The sequence below is a fragment of the Salmo trutta genome, chromosome 12, assembly GCF_901001165.1.
Source record: "Salmo trutta chromosome 12, fSalTru1.1, whole genome shotgun sequence".
Taxonomy (NCBI): domain Eukaryota; kingdom Metazoa; phylum Chordata; class Actinopteri; order Salmoniformes; family Salmonidae; genus Salmo; species Salmo trutta.
This window is the reverse complement of record NC_042968.1, coordinates 9,814,229-9,832,273: the sequence shown is the minus strand read 5'-3', so window position 1 is coordinate 9,832,273 and position 18,045 is coordinate 9,814,229. Positions and strand designations below refer to the sequence as shown.

The 18,045-nt window shown below is 41.8% G+C and overlaps 1 protein-coding gene across 2 annotated transcripts; it reads right to left on the bottom strand.

The window, feature by feature from the left end:
- Window positions 1-651: 651 nt before the first annotated feature.
- On the bottom strand, window positions 652-17,545 carry LOC115202903 (cytoplasmic dynein 1 light intermediate chain 2). Of its 2 annotated transcripts, none has more exons than XM_029767065.1 (13): window positions 17,393-17,545; window positions 16,616-16,689; window positions 16,344-16,460; window positions 16,018-16,248; window positions 12,759-12,925; window positions 9,212-9,305; window positions 7,339-7,474; window positions 6,220-6,331; window positions 6,050-6,109; window positions 5,460-5,504; window positions 5,171-5,288; window positions 4,424-4,552; window positions 652-3,775 (listed from the first exon to the last, which is right to left on the bottom strand). In XM_029767065.1, exons 1-13 carry the CDS (start codon window positions 17,485-17,487, stop codon window positions 3,669-3,671), a joined length of 1,485 nt encoding a protein of 494 aa, XP_029622925.1. In that variant the 5' UTR covers window positions 17,488-17,545; the 3' UTR covers window positions 652-3,668. The 2 variants fall into 2 exon arrangements, with proteins under 2 accessions (XP_029622925.1, XP_029622926.1); XM_029767066.1 differs by having other exon boundaries at window positions 652-3,770.
- Between the last annotated feature and the right edge of the window lie 500 nt (window positions 17,546-18,045).

The following is an 18,045-nucleotide window of genomic DNA, read 5'->3' as shown; positions in this document are numbered from 1 at the left end:
TACCACTAGGCTACAAATCTCCAAACAGGCCAATCAACATACATGAAAACAGAACAGGCAAAACAAATATGCTCCGACTTTTTAAAAAGGAATAAGTCCTAAAATAACCATTGGCTACATTAGTTAGTCTGACCATCAGAGTAAGTCATGTCTACCAAAAGTGATGACAGACATTTAAAAATAAAACAAATAAAGACTGATCTATCATCTGTTCAGCTCCAACGTTTACTTTGGGTGGGTTTGGATATAGGGCAAGAACAAATGAATTCCACTTAAGTGTCCTACTGTCCTTGTGTCTGGAAAAACACCGCACTGCCATGTCATGGTCAAGGTCAATTTGAAAACCTAAGTACTAAAGAGTACTGACCCTGAAAATCACTTGTTAACATGGGACAATTTAGCAGGGTTACACTCTTATTGCACTTCCACTTACAGTCCATTCACTTGCTACTCAGTCACAACCAGTAGGTTGAGGGGTTTGATAAAATGACTAACCAATATGTACCCAATGGTGTCACTTCTAGAATTCACACTGAATACCAGTAAATTACAACAGCGAAACAGAGCAATATTCACCATGGATTTTACTTGCCTTCTAGACACACGTTATCATGATTTGAGACAAAGGGATACAAAAAAAGGTAAGAAAAGTCTGGATTTTTTGTTTTATTGAAGCCAGGGCTGACAGACACTTTTCCTTATCTTTGTCGGCACAAAAAGCGAGATACCACATGGCCGCATCACGTTAAAGCCATACGATCACACTGAATATGTCCAGGGCACAAACACAGTACTCCATGTGGTTAAAAGGTGTTTATATCCTGAATAAAAAGGATTGGAAGCAAAAGCTTTTAAATCTCCTATATGTGTATATTTTCAAGGGCTGAAGGCATAGCACTAAGATGATGTATAGAGCAGTGGCTTTTAACTTAACCTTGACAAATAATATCCAATCATCAAAAACTTGCAATTTGGAAATCAAGCAGCGTGATGTACTAGCCAAACATATGAATTTCTGTTCGGCTAATGCAGATGTATAGTAACTAACTATGTGGAGACAAACATCAGAGGAGTGAACTAGTTCATGAATTTCCAAGGAGATGCGCTGCAATGGACAGGTGTACCAGAAATGCACATGAAAAACTAATCAGCATTGACATGCATTTTAGTTTATTTGGATATTTTCTCCAAAAAGGTCTAGCTTTAAAAGTCTGGAGCAGATTTGACTGCCAGGGACATGTTCGTTATACCACTAATCCCAAAAATATGAATGCAATATTAAGTACATCATACTTGTAATTCATCAATACACGTTCTAAGCAGGCAGGTAGAAGAGTATGCATTCTCTAGTTCAAACAATAACATCCGGGGGTTCAGTACAACTCTCCCAATGAAAGTGATTATTTCAACATAAGATTAATACTCCTGGCTGTCACAATATTGTGCTTGAATTTCAGCAAGAGATCTTAGATGCAAATTTCTGCCCAATGAAGATAAAAAGAAAAATGGAATCAAAATCCAGCCGCTTCTTATTCTTACAACAGATTAGTTAACGCAAAATAAAGTAGACTGCACATCTCTAGGTCTTGCGTTTTTTTCCCTTACAGAGCAAAAAAAGTTAGCCTGGCAACTCAAGTAGGGGTTAAGTATACAGACCACCTTAGAATGTACTTTGGAATGATAGGTGTTCCACGCAGGGCCAGGGGAGATGGTCACCTGGGAATCATATCAGACTATTCTACACAAACAGAACACACTGATTGCTGCATCTTTGGTACCAGGTTCCAATTCTATGTAGTTTCCATTGTTGTTATAGGTGGTTTCAAAAGCCAAGTAGCTTCTCTTACAGTTTATTAAACCAATGTTACAATTGCTGATCTGCAAATTAACCATAGCTAGACTGTAGGTAGATTTGAGGGTGATCTAGTTGTGATTAATCAAATAATCTTACGATTTAAAAAAATTATTTGATATGGTACAGTAGAGTGGATGTAATTAACAAAAACATTGGCAGAACTAGAACAATTAAAAAACCTAGTAAGGACACACGCAAAGGCTGATAATATTGACTAAGATCTACCCTGAGTGAAGGCAGGGTGCACAGATGGACAAATTGTGAACTGTATGTACACTGAAGGCAAAAAGTCAACATTGCAAATGGGCACTGAAGATCACACAAAAGATCTGTGGACATTGCAATTTCCTACTGGGCCACGATTTTTTACACCTACATCATGTAGAAATCGGGAATGTTTAACCTGACCTGCCATACAGCTTGTATAAAAACATTTGAAACTGAAAAAGAACAGAGCTAAACTTCCTTTTTAAGGATAACCCATTTCATTAAAACCGTAGTATTTGATTTCCATATGATTTGGCCACGCAAGTGAGTGGTTTAAACCATGCAAGTGTTCACCTGGGGGACACAAATACTCGAAACTTGTGGTTGCTTCTAAAAATCTGCATCTAGATACCTTTACAGTTTATAAAATGAAAGGCATTCTTATTATTGCTCAAGCGAACAATGTCATCTAGGCCACGGAAGTAAGCTACATTTATGAAATCTTATGCAAAGACCACAGACTTGTTATACAAAAAATTTAACAAAATAAATTACTTGAAATGACCAAATGGACAACAACTTTTTGCCTTTGGTGGTACAGTGCATCTCCTCTTTAAGTAGACAAGCAGCTCCACTATGACAAACAGTTACTGTGCCAGGCACTTGGGAGTTATAGTAGGAAAGATGCTGCCCCCAAAACACCTCTAGCCAAAAGAGTGTTCCTTGCTAACTCTACACTTGCCAATCCCAACAATGCTCATTTTATCCCAGACATTTCTTCATAATCTTGTGAAAGAATTGCATTTTTGTACAAAATAAGACCAAAAGCTTGAATTGAAATTTTGTTGATATTTACAGAATCCTTAGATGACTAGTTGGACCTGCCATTTTATGGGCAGGCCACTGTTTGCTATCAGCTATCTGTATTTGTCACATTAGTGTAATGACGTCAGTGGAGTTTAACATGTTATGAGATTAGCTATCTAAACCCTTTTCTAATCGCAAACAGTGCAGAAAAAAATAGAAAATAAAGATTTTTTTTATATATAAATACACCAGTATCATATCTCTAACCTTTTCTCTTTTTTTTGTACATACTACATACGCTTGCAAGTATTTCATTTTTTTAAATGAATATATTTAGGGTTTAATTGTTCTTATCACAACCGCTTTCCTTCCATAAGATTAGCTGAACAAGAGGCCGCAGCACTTTTCCACTCTTTAAGCTTGTGAGGGAGGGTGTATCCCCTAGCTAACGGAGGGCTCGCTGACCAGGGGATTTGGCTGCCCCCCAAGGAGTGTGCACACATTACTTAACCGGACATCCCTTGCAAAAAAAAAGAAAAAAATACACATTACAATTGAAGTAATAAGGATAGATACAGCCAAGTCCTCAACTTCCTCCTCCTCCTCCTCCAAACCTCCACCTTTCGTTCTTTCCCCCATCTTACCAAAATAACCAATATATCTGGTAGCATCTCAAATTCATTTGGCAAAACTACTGTCTGCTGACTGATATACACATTGGGAATTTGGTCATATTTCATTTATGCTTGTGTGTGTTTGTTTTCCAGAGTATTTGCAGTGGACAATGCTGTTGTTGCGTTCACGCTTCGTTCTCTGTCGGTGTGTTGTTAGCTGTAACCATGGAGTCCGGTTTGCGAGTCATTCTATCCAACTCTGCCTGGACGTCAGTCAAAACCGGCTTCTGCCCTTGGAAAATAAAAGAGAGAAGAGAAAGTAATATCCTGTAGCTTCTGTGCCTGTACTAGAAATACGACATTGACTGTTATGGCCAGGCCAGCAAGCAGATGGAAACTGATGAGATGTGGCCCCATGTTAAATGACTTCAGTTGCATCACGTGACAGGTGCACACATGCAAAAACCAATCATAAGACACAAAAAAAAAACATTCCATGCATATTCTTTCAGTTTTATGTCATTGGCTGAATGAGGCCAGTAGGACACAAGGCTACGCAAGTATGCTGGGACAATGGGCTAATTACAACTTCACACTGAATGGACGAACAAAAACAAGAGATAAGCAGTGAGCCATGGTACGTGCTTGGTGTCATTTAGGGTGGTTTTGTGCCATTTTGCAGCCAGAGAATGACACATTGGTAACAACTGTTGTCCCATGCATACAGGCCTTTCACCAGTTCCTCCAGTGGCAGAGGAGTCGAGTGGAACACTTCCCCTCCTCTAGGACCTGCCAAGAACTCCCTTTTCACCCTCTCTTTCTCTCAGGTTCTAGGGGTAAACTTCCAGACAACAGCATGGTCCAAAGGCAACAACATGAGGCAGTTAAACCAGAGAGAAGCCAGTGACACCCTGGAGGGCCAGGCCAGAGGAGACCGTACCTGTTTTCTTGACTGATCCTGGAGATCCTGCTCCTGCAGCTCCGGTTCCTGGACTCCCAGGGGACCCAGTCTTTTTACTCAAAAGGCTGTTAAAGAAGTTGGCCAGCACTCCCTCGTTTGCTGCTGCTCCTGAGACACAAACACATGAGACGAGCATCCCTTAGGATCAGAACCATGAGATTTAAAAGAGAGATCTATTTCTTCCATACAATTCAGGCACGCAACAGTTATTACTGTATGATCATGGTATTCATAATTTCATCATTAAAAAAAACAGCAGTGCACACAGGATCATACTTTAACTGGAACACGATTTACATAATTCAATTCAATGCAGATGCATTCCTAGAGGATTAACTGTCTGTTTTCATATAGCGTATCCAATTCATGTCCTTGCCAACAGCAACCAACTACAGGGTAGGGGTTACAGGTTTCAATTAAATTTGGTTTAATTTAAGCGGATCTATTCACACTGGTATGCACAGCTCCACCACTGAGCTTAATGGAGAAAATGTCAATATTTCTCCCCAAGCAAGGCCAGCGGAGGGAGGACTGCAGGAATCCATTGTTTATGGAATTATTTCAATAGCTACCTCAGGGGGGCAGTGGTTACACGGCAGTCACACACTTCCAACACCCAAAAGAAGTGTTGCCCAAATGACTGCCAGTTCTCATACAACAGTTTCCATGATGCTCTGTAAAAATACAAAGAAAGGGTGGGCAGTAAGTTCCAGTGGTCCAACTTACCCTTCATGTTGGGGTCAGGTTTCTTGACCGCGGTCATTGGCGAGACGCTGGCCACATTGGTAGGACCTGTACGGCCAGTGGGTCGAGGCGAGCCAGAAGCAGTCCGTCCAGGAGATTCCTGAAACACAGACAGAAGACAGAGAGTGGAGTACAGTTGAGGCAATTCAAATTAATCATGGCTCCAATTGATGAAATGATTGTCATCCAACACTCATTTGTCAAGAAAAAGTGGTACTGAAAAAAATAAAAATTTGAAAAAAAAAAGTGTGGTTGATGTTATCACACTTACTGTCGATCCTCTTGTTGGTGTGGCCGGCTGCTTGGCCAGCAAAGACTTCAGAACAGACAAAAAGAAAAATGGTGTGACAGTTCTATTTTCACTGAAATAATTGGGCCCATAAAATTCAGCATTTTTATCTTTTATTTTCCAACCCTTGTAACATTCCCAGAAACACTTTCTTCCACCACAGATTATGGGCATAGTAGAAAAACATTGCATGGATGGATACTGTTAGCTTGATCTAACAGGGACTGACTGAAGCCCAGTACAAAGAGGAAGCGCTCTTCGCCCTAAGGCAACCACGTGACCTCTCAGAAACAAGACCCTTTCAACCAATTAGGCTAAAGCCCTGGGAGTTCTCAGGCTCCTGATTGGCCCGTGAGGAAGTACAGAATAGGAACCTCAGGCTTTGAAGCCTGGGAAAGGCTAATAAAATGAAACTGGCTCCACTATCCACAATCATAGCTTTGAAGAAAACCAATCATTTTTTTCTCAGCTCACTACCATCTAGTGTGCATCTTTAGAAGAGGAGATAACATTGAATTGCAACCATGAAAGGCAACCCATAACTGTGTGTTCTAGAATGTAAACAAACATACCTGTTGCTTCATAAGGAACACCTGCTCGTCCTCCGCGTTGACCTCCTTATCATGAACCAGCTGGAGAGAGAAGGCATGAATGTCCAAACAAGGGAGATGCATAAGGAAAATTTGTCAAATGCCAAATATCCAAGTCATGTCTCTTATCCGTAGAAGTCTCATGATCCTACCTTCCGTACTGGAGGCTTCATGATGAAGTCTTCAAAGGGGTCTTCAGGTCTCACTGTTGTGAAATTTTCATGCAGAATTGCAATCTTCTTCTCATTGTCCCATCCAGATGGACTAGGAAAAGAAAACAGTTTTGTTTGGTACTCGAGCACTGACCAATAGTTTGTTACAATAACCATCAATGACAATACAGTACATGTTCATATAACTTCAGAACTCTCCACCAGTCATATCTTGTGAGGGCAGGTATCCTAATGTTTAAGAGTGTTGGGCCAGTAACCGAAAGTTAGTTGGTTTTAATCCCAGAGCCAACTAGGTGAAAAATCAATGTGCCCTTGAGCAAGGTACTTAATCCCAATTGCTCCTGTTAGTCACTCTGGATAAGCATGTGTGCTAAATCAGTGGTTCCGAAACTGTGGGGGGTGCGAGGGGGTCGGCAGGGGGACACACACACACAGGGGTTCCCCCCCCAAAAAAATGTTTACATTTAGAAATGTAAATGTTCAAAAAATGTGAAACTCAGTCCAGCTCAAAACTTACTCTTGAAAGTTGTAATAGTAGAATGCACAAGGTGCAATTTTGAAATAGGGTAGTGCATTATCAGTTCCTCTTGTCATGTTAGTCATTTCATACCTTAGAGAGCTATTTATAAAACTTGTCAGAAATGTCCAGATCAACTAGCTCATGTCAGCTAACATTCTTTAAGTTAGTTTCTTTTAGCCCATAGATATTGTAAGTTTTTAGTCACTCAAATACATTAGACATGGCAAAACATATAGAATTGCATTTTTTTTCAATTTAAAACAGCAAAATGTTCTTTGCACCACATAACAAAATGTGTAGAACAGTAGAAAAGTTTGTGTCAAGAACAGTAATTGTGCCCATAGAAATAGACGTGGGGCGCGCACAGGGAGAGCGTGGGATTTTCCCAATGCAGGAAGGGGGCGTTAGTACATTACATTTGAATGGATTCTTGCAGTCTCTGGCATTGTGTTGCCCCTTTGTACATTGAAATGTTCGGTTCTTTTTGTTTGAGGCAACCAAAAGGCCAAATCACAAGATGAAAAATAATTTCCTCAATACGTGGGCACCTAACAGAGCATAACTGAGCATTCACTTACATCAAAATAGCATCCTTCTCCACCACTAAGGCAGGCGTGGTGAACTGGAAGTCGTATATTTTGTGCACTATGTATTTATATAAGAGGTCCAAGTTCTTCTCCTCTTTGACAGAGGTGTAAATCAATGCAGCTCCATCTGTCAGGTGGGGTTAAGGAACATGCAGACATGATAGGGCACAAAATTAAATAAAACACTTACAGTTGAAGTCAGAAGTTTACATACACTTAGGTTGGAGTCATTAAAACTCGTTTTTCAACCACTCCACAAATTTCTTGTTAACAAACAATAGTTTTGGCAAATCGGTTAGGACATCCACTTTGTGCAAGACACGTCATTTTCCCAACAATTGTTTAGACAGATTATTTAACTTATAATTCCCTGCATCACAATTCCAGTGGGTCAGAGGTTTACATATACTAAGTTGACTATGCCTTTAAACAGCTTGGAAAATTCCAGAAAATGATCATGACTTTAGAAGCTTCTGATAGGCTAATTGACATCATTTGAGTCAATTGGAGGTGTAACTGTGGATGTATTTCAAGGCCTACCTTCAAACTCAGTCCCTCTTTGCTTGACATTATTGGAAAATCAAAATAAATCAGCCAAGACCTCAGAAAAAGAACTGTAGACCTCCACAACTCTGGTTCATCCTTGGGAGGAATTTCTAAACGCCTGAAGATACCACGTTCATCTGTACAAACAATAATACGTAAGTATAAACACCATGGGACCACGCAGCTGTCATATCGCTCAGGAAGGAGACGCGTTCTGTCTCCTAGAGATGAACGTACTTTGGTGCGAAAAGTGCTAATCAATCGCAGAGCAGCAAAAGACCTTGTGAAGATGCTGGAGGAAACGGGTACAAAAGTATCTATATCCACAGTAAAACGAGTGCTATATCGAAATAACCTGAAAGGCCGCTCAGCACAGAAGAAGCCACTGCTCCAAAACCGCCATAAAAAAGCCAGACTACGGTTTGCAACTGCACATGGGGACAAAGATCGCACTTTTTGGAGAAATGTCCTCTGGTCTGATGAAACAAAAATACAACTGTTTGGCCATAATGACCATTGTTATGTTTGGAGGAAAAAGGGGGAGGCTTGCAAGCCGAAGAACACCATCCCAACCGTGAAGCACAGGGGTCGCAGCATCATGTTGTGGGGGTGCTCTGCTGCAGGAGGGACTGGTGCACTTCACAAAATAGATGGCATCATGAGGTAGGAAGATTATGTGGATATATTGAAGAAACATCTCAAGACATCAGTCAGGAAGTTAAAGCTTTGTCGCAAATGGGTCTTCCAAATGGACAATGACCCCAAGCATACTTCCAAAGTTGTGCCAAAATGGCTTAAGGACAACAAATTCAAGGTATTGGAGTGGCCATCACAAAGCCCTGACCTCAAGCCTATAGACAATTTGAAAAAGCGTGTGCGAGCAAGGAGGCCTACTCAGTTACACCAAATCTGTCAGGAGGAATGGGCCAAAATTCATCCAACTTATTGTGGGAAGCTTGTGGAAGGCTACCCGAAACATTTGACTCAAGTTAAACAATTTAAAGGCAATGCTACCAAATACTAATTGAGTGTATGTAAACTTCTGACCCAATGGAAATGTGATGAAAGAAATAAAAGCTGAAATAAATAATTTACTATTATTCTGACATTTCACATTCTTAAAATAAAGTGGTGATCCTAACTGACCTAAGACAGGGAATGTTTACTAGGATTAAAATGTCAGGAATTGTGAAAAATCGAGTTGAAATATATTTGGCTAAGGTGTATGTACATTTCCGACTTCAACTGTATAATATTGTATCTATGGTGGGGCCTGTCATTCTAAGAAAGGAGAGTTGTGTTTGAGTGGAAAGGATACACTGTAAGCAGAATTGTCGGATGTGGGACTGGATGAAGTCGAAGTGCTCCTCTCTGAAGTCGTGTTCCTTCTCTAAAACACTGACTGCATCACACTGTGGAGAGAAAGACATCATTATAACACTGTACATAGTGAAGTGTCTCTATTCCTTTTAAACTTGTGAGTAACGTTTACTGTTAGTTTATTTCAATTTTGTTTATCTATTTCACTTGCTTTGGCAATGTAAACATATGTTACCCATGCCAATTAAGCCCTTTGAATTTAACTGACAGAGAGAGCGAGACAGCAAAGTAGACGGCAATTAGGCTACAACTGGAGCAAGTAAACCATACCATCCTGAGGGATATAAAAATGACTCGCATTAGCTCAAGCTTAGCTCACTTCGCCATGCCTCCCTTTCAGTCTCAGCCCTGACCCTCCCTCACTCACTTCCGCTCTCCTCCCCTCGCTTGCAAGTTCCCCTCCTCACTCCCTCCGGGAAGGAGCAGTAAGACCCTGCAGGCAGGCCCCACCCTGTCTCACACACATATACACTTCCCCACAGTGGCCACAAGATGGTAACCTTGACAACAAGGCTGACTGGCTGAGCATGACTCAGGGAATGCCAGGCGAGCTACTTCCTGAAATAAAAAAATGGTAGTAGCAAAGCCTGGTTAAATATGCAGGAGCCCGTCATTAAATATACATACCCAAGTGCCACACTCAGTGGGACTTAAAGGGATATTTTGCAATTTGAGCAGAGGTTCTTTATCTACTTCCCCAGAGTCAGATGAACTTGTGGATACCATTTTTATGTCTCTGTGTCCAGTATGAAGGAAGTTAGAGGTAGCTTTGAGAGCCAATGCAAACTAATGTTTGTACAATGACTGGAAGTATATGGTATCTGCTAGCATGCTTAATCATTTAACCTGTGTATCTGTGTCAGCGAGTAAACTGGCATTCACATTCCTTATAGCTCTGTAAACGGCAGCAGGTGGTGCAATGTAGTTCTCACTCAATTATCAAACTCAATGACATAATGAATTTAGAAAATACAGCAAATGGCCTTCCGAGTGGCGCAGCGGTCTAAGGCACTGCATGGCAGTGTTGTGGTGTCACTACAGCCTGGGGTTCGACCGGCTGTGTCACAACCTGCCGTCAACGGGAGTTCCATAGGGTGGCGCACAATTGGCCCAGCGTCATCCGGGTTAGGAGAGGGTTTGGCCAGAGGGGCTTTACTTGGCTCATCGCGCTCTAGCGACTGACGGGCCGGGCACCTGCAAGCTGACCTCAGTCGACAGTTGAACGTGTTTCCTCAAACACATTGGTGCGGCTGGCTTTTGGGTTAAGCGAGCGGATGTTATTAAGGGCGGTTTTGCGGGTCATGTTCCGGAGGACGCATGACTCGACCTTCACCTCTCCTGAGTCTGTTGAGGAGTTGCAGCGGAGACAAGATAGTAATATCACTAAATTGGCGAGAAAAAAGGGGGTAAAATTGCAAAAACAAAAATTAAATAAAAAGAAAATACAGCAAATAGTCTGAAAATATGGAACGCTTAATGAAAGCAGACTAAGACATACCACACTTCAAAGCCAGAAAAATGTATATGACTAGTGCCTGAAGAGAGGACACTTCACTAATGCTCTGAGAGTATATTCAACAAACTGCACTAAAGACCAATATGAAATAAGCCTTTCCTCCCTAAAGGCAGAAGAGAAATAGAAAAACAGTGAGCAGTGAAAAGAATACATTCACTCGTCCTCGTCATGACTAGCATGTGAAGTACTGATGACTGACAACATTGTGTTCTTTTAAAGCAGCCATTTGCCAGAAGCTCATGGACATGGAATAATGTGGTGCTTTCATGGGCTGAAGATGCTGCCTCACGGGCAACACTAAAAAACAGCAACTCAAGACGGGGGATGATCAGGCACCAACCGTGAAATGGACTGCCAGAGTGGAGCGTCAATGGTGTACTAGTTAGTTGTGGGCCCATGAAGAATCTGAGGATCAGTGTTATTTAAAATCTTTCAGTACAAAAACTGGTGCCTAAAAATGGCAGGCTACTTCTTTCAGGTACCTACAGTACCAGTCAAAAGTTTGTGCACAAACTCATTCAAGGGTTTTTATTTTGACTATTTTCTACATTGTAAAATAATAGTGAAGACATCTACTATTATTAACTATTAAATAACACATATGGAATCATGTAGTAACCCCCAAAAAGTTTTAAACAAATCAAAATATAATTGAGATTGTTCAAAGTAGCCACCCTTTGCCTTGACAGCTTTGCACACTCTTGGCATTCTCTCAACCAGCTTCACCTGGAATGCTTTTCCAACAGTGTTGAATGAGTTCCCACATATGCTAAGCACTTGGCTGCTTTTCCTTCACCTCTGTGGTCCAACTCATCCCAAACCATCTCAATTGGGTTGAGATCAGGTGATTGTGGAGCCCAGGTCATCTGAAGCAGCACTCCATCACTCTCCTTCTTGGTCAAATAGCCCTTACACAGCCTGGAGATGTGTTTTGGGTCATTGTCCTGTTGAAAAACAAAATGACAGTCCCACTAAGCGCAAACCAGATGTGATGGTGAACCAAGCCAGATGTATCGCTGCAGAATGCTGTGGTAGCCATGCTGGTTAAGTGTGCCCTGAATTCTAAATAAATCACTGACAGCATCACCAGCAAAGCACCGCCACCCCATCAGAGCTCGTCATCAATGCTTCACGGTGGGAACGACACATGCAGAGATCATCCGTTCACCTACTCTGCGTCTCACAGCGGTTGGAACCAAAAATCTAATTTGGATTTATCAGACCAAAGGATTGCTGCAAAGAACCATGAAGGCCTGATTCACACAGTCTCCTCTGAACAGTTGATGTTGAGATGTGTACTTGAACTCTGTGAAGCATTTATTTGGGCTGCAATCTGAGGTGCAGTTAACTCTAATGAACTTATCCTCTGCAGCAGAGGAAACTCTGGGTCTTCCTTTCCTGTGGCGGTCCTCATGGAGGTTTTTTCGACTGCACTTGGAAGAAACTTGCAAAGTTCTCAAAATTTTCCAGACTGACCCACCATGTCTTAAAGTAATGGACTGTCGTTTCTCTTTGCTTATTTGAGCTGTTCTTGCCATAATATGGACTTGGTCTTCTACCAAATAGGGCTATCTTCTGTATACCACCCCTACATTGTCACAACACAACTGATTGGCTCAACTGCATTAAGGAAAGAAATTCCACAAATTAAATTATAACAAGGCACACCTGTTAATTAAAATGCATTCCAGGTGACTACCTCATGAAGCTGGTTGAGAGAATGCCAAGACGGTGAAAAGCTGTCATCAAAGCAAATGGTAGCCATTTGAAGAATCTCAAATATAATTTGATTTGTTAAACACTTTTTTGATTACTACATGGATTCCATGTGTTATTTCTTAGTTTTGATGTCTTCACTACTGTTCTACAATGTAGAAAATAGTAAAAATAAAGAAAAACCCTTGAATGCATAGGTGTGTCCAAACTTTTAACTGGTACTGTATATTTCAACCAGACAGCCTCAACTTACCTTTGTGCAAACTATTAGCACTGGAATGCCCAGGTTGTGTGTGAGTACATTTTCCCCGAGCGGTAGCACCACACCCTCGTCATCCCCCCCTGCTGGGGGAGCCCGTCTCTGGGGAGAGGCTGGGTCGGCTCCCTCCGGCTCTGTGTATTCCTGGAAAGCCTTCACCACTGTGGGGCAGACAGGGGACGGACGAATTGGTTAGGCCAGTCGCAATGCACCTTTTTCATTTGGAGGATCAATAATCTTTACAAGATTTATTAACACAGGTTGTATAGAGAGCATATATTTTGTTCTTATTGAAATAAAGCATGCAGGACAGCATCACAAATGGGTACTCCATAACTAGGGCCCTGAGTTTTTAAAGACCAAGTGACCTGACATGGAATAAATGTAGTCCCTGTTCCCCCAGACCCAGCCATTCTCACTGAGCTCCAGAACTCGCCGCACCATGTCTGTAGAGACATTAGCTGATCTGACAGCAGCTCCTCTCCTGCCTGCTCCACTACCCAGACTGGAGAATAACTCCCACTGTGTTTTACACACATAACTAACCGTCTGCCTTTGTCAAGCAGACAACAGCCCATCCATCGTCTAGCTATTCATGCCACTATGTGCTGTTAACGCCAACTAAACAGAATATCAATGACAATTAGCTTCTCCTGGACTTTCTACAGGACTCAACCCTAGAGACTGCAGTTGATAGATAAGTAAACAAGTGCAAAAGCTTTCAGAACGACTCGCTAAGCTTTTAGTACGACTTGCTAATATATTTACACTCCAAAGAGCTTAAGTAACATGATGGATCCATATATTGCTACAGCAAAACAAAACAAAGTCTAGGTCTATTTGTCTATTTCGGTATAAAGGAGAAGCATAACTCCCAATAGGGCACTGCTGCAAGCATCTGTGTTGGCAGTCTGTCCCCTGTATGCATCCCAGAACAGCAGCTGTGAGCAGTGGTCTGGGAAGCCACTTCCCCTTCCTCAGGAACCTTAGGAATGTGGTTACAGCTAACCCAGAGAGCCAATGTTGCTATAGCACTTCCCTCCACCAGGAACAGAACAACCCTTAGGGTGCTGGGCTGCCTGGCCTGGGCCCTGTGATGTAAACTCCAGCTGATTGGGAACAGGGATGGGATCCGACTCCCTGTTCAGGCTCTGATCTGTGCCAGCTAAAGCTACAGGGGGCCAGCAGAGCCTAGACGCAACAGTCTCAACTAACAAAAACAAACCAAAAGATGCAAATGTGCAATTTCCCTAGTGTAACACTACGGCATTTACTCTCTTGGACAAACAATTGTCTCCAAATAACTCAAATAACTGGGTGTACAACAACAAAAAATGCCTGGCTCACATTGTGTTCTTCAAGGAAAACATTCTTAGGCAGGCACTTCTCAGCCATTGAGCTTTGTTTTTTCTCCTTGGATATTTTGGTAGACTGCCTTGGTGGGAGTGACATACATAGCTTGGGCCTACATTTCTTACATAACCCGGCTGAGCAGCAAAACGTCTTTCGTAAGGTAATAACAGAAAGGTGCAGTGAAAGAGCGTGAATCGTCCATCGTTCGACTTTGCCCACTTAACCGTTCCAGTACAAACATGGGTGGGGCCAAATAGCTTCACAATATAAGCATTAGCCTAGATATGATAATGACCATTTTCAAGCGTAATTTCCATTTTTTCCCTGCACGACCCTTCAGCTTTGTGGCCTATAACGCAGAGACATATTCCTGAATCCTGATAATGACAGTTGTTAATAGAAAACTGTTGATCTGTGTTATTTCAGTGCATGATACAGCAAGGAATGGTTCCGCTACAGAACACCATCAAGCTGCTCCAGTTTCAACTGAGCCAGAATATCCTGCCCACTCGATATCCCTTTCATGCTTAAGACTCAATCTGGTGTCAGAAGAAACCATGATGCAACACTGCTGCAAGGGCGCCTGGACCTGGACACCCCTCCCTTTAGATATGTCGCACTAGTCTGACATGTGCAGTGATGACATCATTACCGACATCCTGAAAGATGAACACTGTCTGGATGATATGCTACTCTGCTAGATTGGAAAGCTGTAACTGTTTGTGGGTGGGCGTGTATTCAACAAGAGAGTTTAGCAGGGAACATATGCCAGCCTGGCTACCTGTGTTGGATATCAGCAAACACCATTTGCCAAAAATCAGGCCTCCACTATTGAACAAAGTAAAACGTATTTACTAGTACAACACAATCCACAATGAAAAACAAGGCTTGGCAACTATGCAAAGGCTTTCCTCCCTATACTGAGAAAGAAAAGTCAAACCAAGTCTTCATCTGTCAAAATTATGTAATTTAGCCTACAGTATAGATTCAGTAAATCACTTATTTATTGGTCCAGTAGAAGCATTCAGATTATGCAAAATATTCAATATTTGTGTAGAATGCAGTAATGTGCTACCTTACCTCAAAGCTTTTTTGCCTACAGAAACATAATCCTTCTGCCACTTCCCCTTTCACCCATTTCAGTTTGTAAACAGTTAGGCCTAGTGGTTCTCCAATCATAAACCTGACACTTAAGTCCAGAGTAGTCATAGGCCTACAGTTGATTGATGACAAAAACAATAGTGAACCTATCCACTAGAATTATTTGAGCACATTAAACATGGCATTGGTTTAATTTTGGAATGCAAAAAAATCAAACCAATCTCTAAAGCATCTCCAAGCAGAGTAACCTTCTGACAGCCTGCTCAAGAGAACCTCAGATAAACCCCGGCTCTTGTAAGAGCATGCAACTTCAGAGCACAAAAGAGCACTTCATGATCATTTCTAAAATTATCAGGAGGGAGCATTCAGTACATAAGACACAGTGATCTAGGCTTTTGGTCGTCATGACTGAACACAGCTGATAATCATGGGCCTTTCTGATGACCTACAAACTACCATGACCATGTGTAATTTTATCCTTCTGTGTCTGCCATTCCCTTTAGTTTAAATGAAAAACCAGCCAGCATCCAAACTGTAGCCTAAATGTGTCATGTAAGCATACATCTTCGTTGGCTCTGTCTGGGGATGTTCACTATGCTGCAGACACTTGCCAAACAAAACCCATATCATCAGCTCCACGTGCATCTCGCAACATAAAGGGAAGCAATTATCCCCACCTCTACTGTCTGATTGCCAAACAAGCACCGCTAAATGTTGGGACTGGCCTTTGCTTGGACAATCGTCCCCACAGACACTGTCGCAGCGGCCAAGGTGAAGTAGATGATTCAGCACTACTTACTCCTCTGCTCCATCTCTCTCATCTCCTCCGGCGGGATCTTGAGCTTGTCCACATGATCACGCAGCACGCTGGCCCACTTCTGGAGCGACTCCATGATGGTCCAGGGTCTTGACATGTCTGCCACAAATACTGCCAAGCTGTCGTTCAGCGACTCTGCTGTCACTGCAAACTTTAGCAGGCCTTTGTGATACAAGTCCCCATCCAGGATCCACACGTTACAGCGTGTAAGGTCTGCCAATATTCAGAGATTTACAGTCACGCAAAAAATAACATGTAGCCTAACCCATGTACTGTTGTATTTTTTGCCACTGGAACAGGGAACTTACCATCTATGTCCTCATCGTGGACATTCAGATACAGATACTCTAGGCCTCTTCCTTTCTTATTGTGCTCTGCTCCTTGGAGTTTTGCCATAATCGTTGTTTTTCCTGACCCATCCTCACCTGAAACATTTCCGCACAAATGGGTTAATGTCATGTTATTGTTATGATTTGGTTTATTTGACTGAAGACAACATTTATTATCTGTATAATGTTATATGCAACCTCTCCCTTTTGATGTGATTACAAGTTACTGAAGGCTATGGATCTACACTTACCAAACACCAATATGTTCTTCCCAGATGGCAACTTAGAACTTGAACGTGTTGAAACCTCACTGAGAATTGAAGTCCTGAAGGGAATAACAATGCAATTAGTTTGCTAGCTTGCTATCACATGATGCAATTAAGTAGCCTAGGTCTAACACACAGCCTACTGGTAGGTGTCTGTTTGCATGTCTGTCTGGCCACCAAGTCCGTTAGCTAGCCATCACTTGTTACGCTAATTAGCCTACCTTGTCAAATGAGCTTTTGAGTGTCAGCTAGCTAGCTATATTTTAGCTAGCTAGCTACATTTTTTAAATTTTGAAAATTTTATAAAATAAGTTTGACTGGCTTGGCAATATTGTAGCATAGCTAGTTATGTAGCTGTAACTATCAAGGAACAACAATTATTGTGGCTAGCTGGAAAGCAAGCTAGTTAACGTTACATTCTTTGGTCCTGCACAATCAGACGACAATAACTTGGCTAGTTAACGCGCCTGTTATTAGTATTGATTTGGAGTGTATATTGGTTAGCTTGCCTCGTTAGCTATAAGGTTGGTTCGTTTGTTATTGTAACTGGTTAGTTATGTAGCCACACTAACTAAAGCTAAGTTTTGTAGCTGAACGTTTGCTATCGTAACTACAGTACGCGTTAGCAATAACTGTTTTGAAGGCATCCGGGACCGTTTTGATGAGAGCACCCGGCAGTGACAAAGCACATTAAACAAGTTAGTAAAAAGCTTTTCCGTTACAGAAAATAGCACATTGTAAATCACGAGTACTTGAACTTGCCATAGGTTTTGACCTTCCTCGTCTTCGTTGCTATTTTCCATAGTGTCGCCTGCCCCGGCTGCGCCCAGGTACTTCTTCTCCAGAACGGGAGCCATCTTCTTTCTACAGCCACAAAGAGAGAGGCGCGACTTGGGCGCCCTAGGACCTTGTTAAAACTGTGTGCACCCGATTTACACCGCAACAAATCCCGGAATGCGGCTCATCAGTGATGGTTCAAAATCTATAGTTAAACAACACAGATAAATAGGATACCTACCATATCTTGCTATCAACCAAGCACCAGATACAGACAAAGGGTCAAAGCTGATGATAACTTATGGTGATAATACTCAATACCTCACTATTTTTCTGTGGCCCAATCAAAATATCTGAAGTGGGCTAATGTACAATATTTTGCGCATACTAAACCCAGTGCACCTACACAACTCAGTAGCCTCCTTCCAAAAACTACATCTGATTATATCATAATGATTTACTCAATGATTTACTGTAATCATGAAAGGGGGGCAAAATAAGACAAAGAAAAATAACAAGTTATCATGAAAGTGCTGTGTAGGGTTATTGTGATCAGGCATAATAACAGCGCGCTCAGTACGCGTTGGCTTGCATGATGTCATCCTGCAAGGCTGACTGACTTCTTTTTAATTTTGGGC